Genomic DNA, 12,430 nt, shown 5'->3' on the forward strand with positions numbered 1-12,430 from the left:
CCACCCAGCTTCTAGGCTATCACACCGCCATCCCAAACGAACACCGCCTGCATTTCATTCTCATCGTGTCCGTGGTTTCACTGCTGATGCGCTCCTTGCCTAAACGAGTTCCCGTCGGCGACCTTATCGCCGCTCTTCCCCAAGGCTGGCCGATGTTCGCCTTTGGGAATGAACTGACTTGCTTGCAACCGCTATTATTCTGTCGAGAAAACAATGCCCCTTGCGTTACCGTTATGCAAGCTCGTTTTATAAGTCGACATCGCCGTCAGTGGGCAATAATTCATGGCCTATCTCTGCAGATATAGAGAAGCACGTGAGCTTGAAAACTTTGCAACCACGGCTGCGAATAGCACTGATAATTTTGCGAGGAAAGCGATATGCAACTGGAGTGGCTCCCTCCTCCAAACAACATTTTCGCTCGATATCACAAGCATTCCAAACATATAACAGGATCATCTGGGAATCCCGTCACTAATAATTAAAAAGAGGCGTTTGCAGCCATAACGTAGCATTTTCCCGCGAAGTAAGTAATATCAGTGTCGGTGGACATTTGTATATATATATATATATATATATATATACCATTTTAACTAATAAGCTGGCCAAATATGCTGTCCTTGCCAATTCAGTTAATCTATTATAGAATGCCGCGTTTGGTATCAGTTGGAGATCTGTAGTTGGATGTCAGTAGCAGGCATATCAATTTTCAGAATTTAAAAAGCGCGATTATCTGAGCAAACGCCGTGGCTCAAGAACTATGGTAGCTTCATGAGCAATTAGAAGATCCCGCGCCTGCGGTGCGCGGGATCTTCTGCGCCTGCGGTGCGGTGCGTGCACACCATGTACTTGTAGGCGCCGGTGCCGCGTTGACATTCTCTCTCGCGCCCGCTCTGCGGTGTCCGTTCTCCTCGCTGCTTCAGCCGAGTACGGAGTCCCGCGCTGTTTTGTAACACGTACCGCCGCCCAGCATTCGCACGGCTTTGATGTTATCAGGCTTTTAACGTCAATGAAGACTGAAGCGAGAGAGCGTGCTTTTTCTCGACATGAGTTCCGGCTGCAAGGAGACTCAAAACAATTTGTGACTTCGCGTCGCATTAGCGAAGAGCAGCAAAATGCGAAGCGGATTTGCAAAATATTCACCGGTATAAAAAATCAAATATTGGAATTTTTTTTCCTGCCGTCCTGGTCTCATGGTCATCGAATATGAAAAGGCCAGCTGAAGGCGAATAGAGCCGAAAAAAACTTACGGATAAATAACATTTCAAAATGTCGCATTTAGGCCCATCCAGCGGGAGAAAATGAGAGATGTTTCTCAAATAAAAATATCACTCTTTCTTTCTATAAGTACACACGAAATTCTGTCCATAAACATCTAGACAACCTTTCTAAGGCCTACTAGAATGACGCTGTAGCCCGACCTAGCCATACACTGTTCTATTTCTAGGCAGTTCTGGAGCCAGGCTTTGCGTGTAGTCTATAGCTAGATGCCTCCATTTGCTGCCTCCGCGGCAAATTCATTCTATTTTATTCAACAGATGTGGTTCTTTCGCTCCGCTGTGTTGAATGGAGATGTGTTTTCTTTAAATTTGCCGTGTTTTGATTGGCATATTAGTCCAGACGAAACGCCGCCTGCTCCATCGCAAGTGTATTGCGCAAGTAGCTGTTCCTCTGCGCCAGAAAGAAATCAACTTTCACGTAGTCCCTGGCTTTTATATGGTGTAATATTTTTATTGCTCCTCGGCGGGCGCTTCGAGCAACGCCAAAACGCTTAGTGGCGTAAGCGTTGCTCGCGTCTTTCCAGAGCTTTCTTCGCGTTATCTGCCCGCTAATCGGCATATAGGCCTTAGTGTCGTATTTTCCGACTTTTCTATGTAAAGGGGAAAGAAGAATAGAGGTTTAGACGAAACAGTAAAACCCCTATTGTTAGATATGTACCCCTAATACGCCACAGTGTCGCGTTCTGCCCCAAGTGAAGAAGCTTGGCGCTAAAACAATTCTCTTTTGAAATCCCAGGGCGGAAGCACGCTTAAACTTTCCGTATGATGATATCAACGGTAGGAATGCGGAAATATTCACAATATTGAAATGTCGAATGGAATATCCTCGTGCTCGATTATTCGAAGTAAACAAATTTAGAATGTTATAAAATATTCGAACCGAATCGAATATGTTATAACTTCTCGAATTCATTTAGCAAAACAGGCACGAGATCCAAAAACACCAGGTGAAATATTTTTTTCTTGTCAATGCAGTTAAAAAATAGGGTCCAGACCTTACTTTCGGACATCCTACAGGAATCAGTATGGGCGGGACGAAGGCCGCTTCATGCTCCATTTATGTGGCAACGTTCATAAGACTCATATTTCGCTCTAAGACTGGGAGACGCGGCATAGCTTAGGGAAGCCCAGCAAACCTTGCATTTATGCTCGATCTCGAAGGCCGTGGGCCGTGACTCATGCGTGCTATCGCCCGTCTCATGTCCTGAGTAGAGGCTCTAGTTTATTTGGTTGACGTATAGTTTGACAGTCATATAGTTAACATCATCATCATCATCATCACCAGCTTCACTATACCCACTGCAGGGCAATGGCATCTGCCACATTTCTCCAATAACCTGGTTCTGTGCTAGCTGCCTCCACTTGATCCCTGCGAACTTCTTAACCTCATCCACCCACCTAACTTTCTGCCGCCCCCTGCTACGCTTTCCTTCCCTTGGAATCCAGTTTGTTACTCTAAGCGACCATCGGTTATCCTCTCTTCGCACTACATGTCCTGCCCATGCCCATTTCTTCTTCTTGATTTCCACTAGAATGTCAGTAACTTGAGTTATTTCTCTGACCCACTCTGCACGCTTCCTATCTCTTAATGTTACCCCTACCATTTGTCGTTCCATAGCTCTCTGCGTTGTCTCCAACTCAAGTAGAAACCTCTTGGTTAGCCTCCACGTTTCAGCCCCATAGGTGAGTACAGGTAAGATGCAACTGTTGTATACTTTCCTCTTGAGCGATACCGGTAAGCTGCTAGTCATAATATGTGAGTGCTTGCCAAATGCGCTCCATCCCAATCTTACTCTTCTTATTATTTCCTTTTCATGGTTCGGATCTGCGGTTACTACCTGTCCTAAGTAGACGTATTCGCCTACTACATCCAGCGCTTCGCTACCTAACGTAAACTGCTGTTCCTTCCCGAGGTTGTTGAAGATTACCTTAGTCTTTTGTATATTAATTTTCAATCCTACCTTTCTATTTTCTTTAATATACTAAATACTAAGGCCCCTTAATGGCGGTGAACGATGTGACTTTTCGACTTTTATTAGCTTTAGCTAATAAACTCCTGAAGCTGCATCGTCATACCACAGCGCTGCCGTTGCAATGTTTCCGCCTTTTGCTTTTTTGTACGAATATAAAAAAAAGCGAATAAAATGGTATAAATGTTTGACTTTTAGTCGATTCGGTGCTATCACTATTACATTCATATATACTATTCGCATTCAATTCAGTTCAGAAAAAGTACTATTCGCACGCCCTTAATCAGCACTCCGCTGTGATGACTATATAAATGCCGACGTTAATACAGTGCGCCCGCTCAGTTTAGCTGCAGAGATTTGAAAAATATGGCAAACACAATTCAGGCCTTTTCGGACGCTTTCTCGTTGACCTAGGCACGGTTTTTTATTCTCTACTTTAGAATAGCGAATCTTGCCAATGCTTAGTTCTGTTGGCTTAGGCATGGCAGATTTTACTAGAAAATCAAAATAAACTGACAGCACATTTAAAAATTGAGGGGCACAAGTAACAGAACGAGCAATTCTGCCCTATGCTGCATTTTTCCCAACCTCTCCCAGAAAAGAAAACTAATTTTCTACTCCCAGGAATGAAAACATGTTTTGAGTGTCTTTCTAAAAAGAAAGGCTACTTTATTGATAGGATGGCACATCTAAAACTAAAAGAAATCCCTTCGATGTCCAATTCTGTCATCCTTCTACTGGAAAACCAGATTGCCACCGTCACATTAGCGAATATCATGTAGTATTTCATAACGGGGAGTGGATTTAGCCTCTGTCCTTTTTCTTTAAGCCTCCGACGCCAAATAACGCATTGAACCTGCCTTCCAAGGCCAATACGCACGTGAGATTTATTGAGTATAGCAGACAGCGTCTTTCGTGGCGAGATGGACACTGAAAGCGTTGCGGGTATGTGGGGAGAGCTCTTCTCTTAGTGCGGCATGAGAAGAAACTAGCCGTTGACGCTCGCTATACCGAGCGATAGCTGCAGCAGGAAGCGGAAGCCGACGAGCACACTCGAGAGGTGAGCTTCGGGCGCTCTTCACGCCCGCAATCAAATTGATGTCATCGACGGGCTGGGAACAGTCACCCGGAACTACCCGCTTGTTCTTGCAGATGCGCACAACGGGAACGATAAGCAGCTGTTGGCGAGTATAAAAATTTATCAGTCGACAGAGCTCCCGATGTTGCGCGCTTGCCACGCTGACGAATAGTGTGACACGTGGACGTGCCTCCAGTGGGAATGGCAGCCCTTGTGCGCCGGCTCGCGTCCACTCTGCGTATCAGTGACCGCAAAAGTAAAGAAGGCAATCAGGCTACGCGGGGAGATGAAAAGTCACGTGCGCGTGTCAAGCTGGGTCACAGTTTCAAAGACGATCGAGAGTAAAATTTCTTCCATCTAAGGCTTTACTTTCTTTCGGGGGGGACGATATAGGGACCGCAAGAGAGAAATCACTTTCAGGCGAATCCCCAACCTTCGTTTTGTCCGGGCAGAGCACAAGGAAGCGTATCTGCTGATTAGCCTGCACTGGCGAACTGCTGTTTTCTGAATGCCAGCTAGCTACTTAGTGGGTGTTTACTAACCTAGTGACCTATAGTTTAAACGGGACAATCATTCGGATATTAGGTGACGTGACCAGGTTTCGTGCTCCGAGCATTGTGTAGCGATTCTGAAATTCAAGCCAACCACTGTGCCTTGCAAGATGCAGGGGAAGAGAGCTATTGTTTATGTACTTACTTACGTGAGTTGAGCTTTCGGCCGTAAAGTAACAGAGGTTTCCAGATTTTGAAGTGAGATGTGTCGGTAATAAGTGACCAAGTGATGTAAATGATCCAGCTTCATATTAGCGTGCATATACATATGTTGGGTGTAATCGTTCAATTGAAATTACCTTCTCGAAGAAGAAGTAGCTCATTCATTCAAGGGTCTAAATCCACACAGGTGAGATCAAGCGCAATATGTTAACTTTATTACAAAAAAAAGAATTAATAACCGGGAGTTTACGAGTGCTGTGTGTGAGTAAGTTGAACTGACAGCTGGCCTAGGCACTCAATATCATTTGGAGTGTTTAGTAACTCTGGATAGTGGTGTGGGATGTCTGCTGCATTTTTGCGGGGCCAGAGGCATAAATAAGCTATAGTAAATGCATTTATGTGGCGTATTTTATGACCTCGGAGCAGTTATAAGTCACGAGATTGGGTGGAGGTGGGGGGGGGGGGGGGGGGGTTAGTGGTATGGGATAGGCGTCCTTCACGCGCGTTTGGCGAACTATCATCGCTCGATTAGATTATCATGAAGAGAAGGGAGGGAAGAAGGGAAGAGACGGATGGCTAGCTTTAGGTTAGCTTCGCTAGGTTTAGGTTAGCTTCGAGGCGTGCACCTTTCAGTGCACCCCATGAAAAAGCGGAGCAATTGATACGACTAAGCGGTGTTTGGCATACTGCTTGCTTACAAGGCAACGTTTTAAGCGAAACAAATTCGTGCAGGATGTACATAAGGTGCGTCATATTGCGCAATGGCCACTGCCCCACAGATTGTTGTTGTAAGCCCCGGTTGGTTGATGATAGATACGATTTAGAGCCCTGTTGTGCGTGCTAACCTCTCCTGCTCAGATAACCGAGGTGGTTTAGAAGCATTACATGGGTTCATAGTGTTGACTTTTCAGCTTGTTTCATCGTGTTGTGTCAATATTGGAAACGTAGCTATGGTTTATAGCGTTCAGTTTCCTGCGAGAAGGAAATAGCCGCCAGGACAGCCTAGACCTGAGGTATATTGTATCCAGGTAATTCAGGCCGATCGAGAGGTGAGGACAAAGCCCGGTCGGACATACGGTGAGACGAGTGTAACCTAGCGTGAACCGTGTACATATATCCGGGCCAACCATTTTTTTTATAGTAGTGCAGTATGAAAACATGCCTATTTGACAGTGATGATAGCTGCGTATTCTAATGACTGATATATCAGGCACTCAAAGTTTCCTAGGTAGCAACGGTGACCTTTAGAGCAGCTGCAGATGGGCTCCCAGCTCAAGTCGTCGCGTGGCCGCGGCCTGTAGCCACGGTGCGCCTTAGCAGAAGAAGAAGAAGCTATGTCGGCTTTGCTTACGCAACCTACCGGGTTTGACTAAAACTAAACCCCAGCTAATGTTTTTTATTTACCAATAAGCCAACTGTGCACCAGAAAAAAGCATTTTTTTGTGAGGTTAAAGCTTCAAACGCTACACGACAGAGGCCAAACGCCTCAGACTCAGTCATATATAGACATTCAAAGGAAGCTGTAACGATCGCTGCCGATGCCAGTTTCTCGCAGCTGCTGATGTGCACCACTTGCGCGATTTATCGCTCGCCCCCATGTTCCGGGTCCAGAGACCGGTGCGCTTCTGAACAGGCGCAGAGAGAAGCGCCTGGGTCAAGGTGAGGAAGAAGAAAAACGAGGTGCCTCTAGGGCGTGGGCGGCAAGCAAACCAAGCCGTTCTTGCAACATTGCGACGCAACCTGGTAAAAAGCAGGTCCAGCAGAGCTTATATGCCAAAGCTGTGGCCAGTACGGCACGGAATTTGAAGTCTAAAGACTCCGCATGCGTGGAGCGCTTCTCAGCACTCCGTGCACGTGCGCTCCCGCGGGGTCGCAGTTTCCTTGCACAGACAACGTTACGCATGCGCACTGTGGAAATCCTTTCTGTACCACGTAAAGGTTCCGCTGGCATCCACATTTATGCTACTGCTTGCACTGAAGGACCGCTCGTAATCAGGTCATCTGCTCAATTTACTTTCAGCTCAGCCAGTTCCAAGAATCTCCCCAAAAGGAAGTCGCCGCTATAACTGCAGGCCATCTTTCAGTTTTAAGCGGTCCGATTGTACGCATGCAGTCTAGCAGAACGAGCACGATACGCTGGTTGACGTTAATTAATAAGCGTTACGAAAACGTTCACGACGAGTGATTGGAGGCGATGAGAACGAAATAAAAGGAACTGACCTGCAGTTGGATCGGCGACTTCATTTGCGGAGATTCTCGGAAGAAGTACGATCTAAGAAACTCTGCCACACCAACTACTAGGGTTTTTTCAAAGTGTTTTCAAAGTGTTTTATTTCAGACAACAACAGTTACAGTTGTCTAGGGGATAGACCAAAAGGCAAATAAGTGCCTGACGAAGAGTCTGCCCCCTTACTGCTCCAACTCAGCTGCACAAGACATTCAAAGCATAAGGCACACATTCAGTGCATAATTCGTGATCAGACATGATGTAACGTCTTTATGGTGACGAACGAAAAAGCACACACACACACACACACACACACACACACACACACACACACACACACACACACACACACACACACACACACACACACACACACACACACACACACACACACACACACACACACACACACACACACACACACACACACACACACACACACACACACACACACACACACACACACACACACACACACACACACACACACACACACACACACACACACACACACACACACACACACACAAAAGACTAGATAAGTCAATAGAATGGTTACGCCTGGAGTGACACCAAGATGAGTATAACCAGAGATGCAGTGCTATTTTAAAGGATGCAAGGCAGGAAACAAAAAAGTATGAGTCCACTAACTTGGAGTTGTTAAAACACTAATGCTCACTGGGTCCCATCTAGCAGAGTATTCCTTGCTTTTTTACTTTTGCGGTGGCGGAGGAGAGTAGCGGAGAGTGTTCTGCTCAGACAAAGATCTGTACTCGCGCCTGACACTCTTCCTTAAACGCTATGATGATTACTTCTGTCATTTCTGATAGACGCCGTTAATGGCCTTCATGCAAGGCCATGAACCTTCAAAACTACACACACACACACACACACACACACACACACACACACACACACACACACACACACACACACACACACACACACAGACACACACACACACACACACACACACACACACACACACACACACACACACACACACACACACACACACACACACACACACACACACACACACACACACACACACACACACACACACACACACACACACACACACACACACACACACACACACACACACACACACACACACACACACACACACACACACACACACGCACACACACGCACGCACGCACGCACACACACACACACACACGCACGCACGCACGCACGCACACACACACACACACACACACACACGCACGCACGCACACACGCACGCACGCACGCACATACATTAAACTTCCACATTCGAGCCATTGTGCAGTTGTCCACACCAGACACAACGTGAATGTTAATAGCCAAAGCTCATATTGTTATGTAAGTTGTGTTAATCTGCCCGAGTATATGTACATTTAATGCGTTACAAAATACCTTTGTTAAAGCAGTTTCAGTAAATTCCTTGACTGAGAATTATTATTGATGATATGTCCAATGCGAAATTTTAATTTTTTTTCTGAGTCATATGTGAACACATTTTCGAATGAACATGTTAGCAGACATTGACTTTTACAATCTTCAAGGCTTGTCTCAAGCGTCGCAAGACGACAGTGCATTTTGTTACGTTTATATTGTTTCCGCGTTTTGGCGGAGTCTGGGTTGGCACATAAAGGAAGTTCACAACATTGGGTGTTTTCTCAGCTGAAATTTAGTGCGAAATGTGAAAATAGGTATTCATGGTGATTGTTACATGTGACACATGCTGTTTGTCGCAGCTTCAGTGTACCCCCATGGAGTCACTCATCGAGCCGCCTTACCAAATGCATATTTTATTCATGTCGTCGTATATTACAAATGAAGGCAGGACTCCTTGAACAAACCACGTTCTGGAGCCGGAAAAAACTTTAAGTCCGAATGCTTTTAATATTTAGGTTGATGCTATTCAAACTGTCTTCTTTGTACTAAGAGGTATGCAGTATGTTTCCCAGTTGTGGGCTTTTTCGTCTACCAAGCCTTCAGTCCCTTAAGACCGAGACCGCCAAGACCGCCACCGAGACCGCCGAGACCACCGAGACCGCCAAGACCACCGAGACCACCGAGTCCAGCCCCGCCAAGACCGCCGCCGAGGCCTCCGAGACCAGCACCCTGTCCACCGTGGTAGCTGATGAATGGCTTGACGGCGTGCGAGATGGAAGCGACAGGCTGAGCCACGTAACTGACGACCGGCTTGGCCACGACACCGTAGTTGATGATGGGCTGCTTGATGACACCCAGGGTGGCCACAGGATGAGCGGACGCGGAGCCAAGAGCGGAGCCAAGATGGGTGAGGCTGCCTCCCAGGCCCAGGCCTCCGAGACCACCGCCACTACCGAGGCCGGCACCACCAAGACCGCCAAGGCCAGCACCACCGAGGCCAGCACCACCGAGGCCTCCGAGTCCACCTCCGAGGCCACCGAGGTAGCCGGCCGATGCGCAAGCCACGAGGGCAGAGAAGGCGACAACCTGCATGTAGGCCGTGAAATACCACTTGATGCCATTCGTGTCGCATGCTTTTCGCTTTCTCTTAAGCAATTGTACTCGGTACTGTATTTTAGGCTGTTTTTGCTTGTGTTTAACTGCTGAAATCTTGGGAGTCTGAATTAGTACTTGGTGTCCCGTTGCCTAGAATTGCCAGTATGCTACAGAAGTGGGGGTTTTGTGAAGCGAATGTATCCTAACGAACAAGGTCTGCTTAGATATCAGTTTATGATACTAAATTTGTCGACGCAGCGCCGGCCAGCCCCTGGTCCGTTACGTTGATGTGGCAAGAAAATTTCAGTGATGGGCACAATGTTCAGTACACATTTGTGCTGAGCTTCTGGACGCCAGCTCATGGTTTCTTCGGCAGCATATTCACTAGATAGCAGCGTCGCTTGTGGTGGCTCACGTTTACGGCTATTGGCAAGTATTAGAACGCTATACCACGTAGTTAGTATTCTCGTTTACGACATGGACTAGCCAACAGTGCTTTCACAAAACGTATCAGTGCTCACAGAGAGAAAATTACTGTTAGTATTATGAGCCTCACTCAACTTTATTTTTGACATCTTGTGCCGAATAATGGAGCTGTGAATGAATGCACCGACTCCTCGAATTATAGGACGACTGGGACACTCCTGGTAAAACGTACAAGAACGACAGAAGGCTGAACACCTCGCACTTCGCTCACTTCCACCTTTCTCGCTTCTCTCCTGATGCTCTTAAGGTGTCCACCGAGAAGAGGGACAGTTACTGTTACTTTAAGGTCCCCACTTCATTTAGAGCAGCAAATGAAAGAAGACAAGGAATAGTATAATAAGTACATTATGACTGATTCTAAAACAAACCTTTGATATATCAAAGGTGTATAAATACATTAGGCTTCGCGACACGCCTTGGATAGAGCAGCCAAAATTATTGCAGGTTTTCTCGGGCTCATGTTTTTAACAGTACTGATTTGAGATGGGGCAATACAGAAATCTTGTCGTGAAAACTGCAGAAACAGAAAACATAGTATGTCTTCTTGTATTCCGTGTCAAAACCAAGGTGCACAAGTGCACAAACGTCCCAATACAAATTATTAACAGGCCAAAATGCAGCGCTTCTTATGAACCATCATGGTTACGGAAGCGACCTTCCATACAAGCTTTGACACATAAGCTGTTAACTTTAGCATGATAGAAATGAGAGTGATGTGTTATTTTTTCCCCAGGAAGACAATATTGGGAACGTAAAGGGTAGAGTAGAGGACACTCACTTCTGTGATGCTTTTGAAAAAGAAAACTGGGTAGAGTACGTTATGGACGTGGAAACAATGCACATTCTCTAAGGTGAAAGTTGGCTCTTCCTTTAAGGTTCTTCATAACGTTTTTTTTTTTTTTTCAATGACTGACAGGAACCTTTCCGAGTTATACTAAATCTGTCGAGTGATGTACGACACTTCGGTCAAGCGTATTTGCACGCCGTTGGGCACAGATTCGCTTTCTGAAGTTACGTACCACATACTACCTGTAATTCCTGCCTTATCTGAAAGCTATAACACTACAGACAACCATCATGCACATATTCAAGATAAACACTTCCAGGCACTCCCAAAAGACAAGCACCACTACAGCGAAAAAAAAACTTTGCCAGCTGTACAAGTGCTCATCGCGCCGAGAACAAGCAGCCACCACATGAGTATAGTCCAATCAACTACAACATCGCTTCGTTAAGCTCGCACATAGGTAGTACTCACGAAGGCGTTCATGGTGTTAAGTCCGGACCCGGGAGGGAGCTACGTCTGCCTACAGAGCGAGTCAGGGAGCGCATTTATAGGCTGTGCTGGCCAGGACCTGACATGCTTTTCAAGGACAAGAGATCCACTTGGCCGCCGCCATTAGCGCAGCATTGTGGCGAGGAGGAAAGGCAGTGCGCTGTTTCGCCTTGCGACGGAGGCTGCCTTGCGGTGAGGAGGCCTCGTCGCCTGACTGGACGAAAAAGGCCTAGCGCACACGTCACAGAAAACCGATGAGGGACACAATTCCCAGTGTAAATACAAACAGTGCTTTGAAGAACTGGCAAGCACGCCCTTTCAGAGAAAAAAAAAATACATGCTTGCCCAATTAGCACAGCAGTTACTATTTGCTACACATAAACTTAATTTAAATTTGCGCCTTTGTTTGAACTTTGAAGCTCGTCACTTAGTGTTGGTTGAGAAAAGATCACGTAAAAGTGTTCATGCCGCGTTTTAAAGTCAGTATTCACGAAGACTGTAAGTTTTTTTTTGTTTTTTTGTACCGTGCACATTCATGCCCACGATCAATGGAAACAATGCTTACGCCACAAATAGTCATTATATGTTGCCTTGCATACAATGTAAGCCTGTTATTTCACTATGTGGAGAGGGCAAGACAAACATTTTGCTTGCAACAAGAAAAAAGAAAAATAAGCACAGAGGCTTTGTCCTGGCAACTTCTTGAACACCACAAACCAAACTGTATGGATTGAAAAACACTACATATTACACATTTTAACTCAGTTTATTATGCGTAGGGGCCTTTGCATTTATTGCAACGCCGTGCCTTGAGTATGCTGAATTTATGGCGACGTTACTACTAATATTAGTCATTATTCCTCGTGACTGATCGTCTTATCATAAACGGGCCACGTCGAAAGGAAATGCCCTCCGATGACGT

The 12,430-nt window shown here is 46.0% G+C and overlaps 1 protein-coding gene across 1 annotated transcript; it reads right to left on the minus strand.

The window, feature by feature from the left end:
- Positions 1 to 9,049: 9,049 nt before the first annotated feature.
- On the minus strand, positions 9,050 to 11,524 carry LOC146204224 (uncharacterized). Its single transcript, XM_084586296.1, has 2 exons — positions 11,491 to 11,524; positions 9,050 to 9,737 (listed from the first exon to the last, which is right to left on the minus strand). Exons 1-2 carry the CDS (start codon positions 11,500 to 11,502, stop codon positions 9,240 to 9,242), a joined length of 510 nt encoding a protein of 169 aa, XP_084442422.1. The 5' UTR covers positions 11,503 to 11,524; the 3' UTR covers positions 9,050 to 9,239.
- Positions 11,525 to 12,430: the final 906 nt, after the last annotated feature.

The sequence above is a fragment of the Amblyomma maculatum genome, chromosome 1 (assembly GCF_055883805.1).
Source record: "Amblyomma maculatum isolate TAMU_Amacu chromosome 1, ASM5588380v1, whole genome shotgun sequence".
NCBI lineage: Eukaryota > Metazoa > Arthropoda > Arachnida > Ixodida > Ixodidae > Amblyomma > Amblyomma maculatum.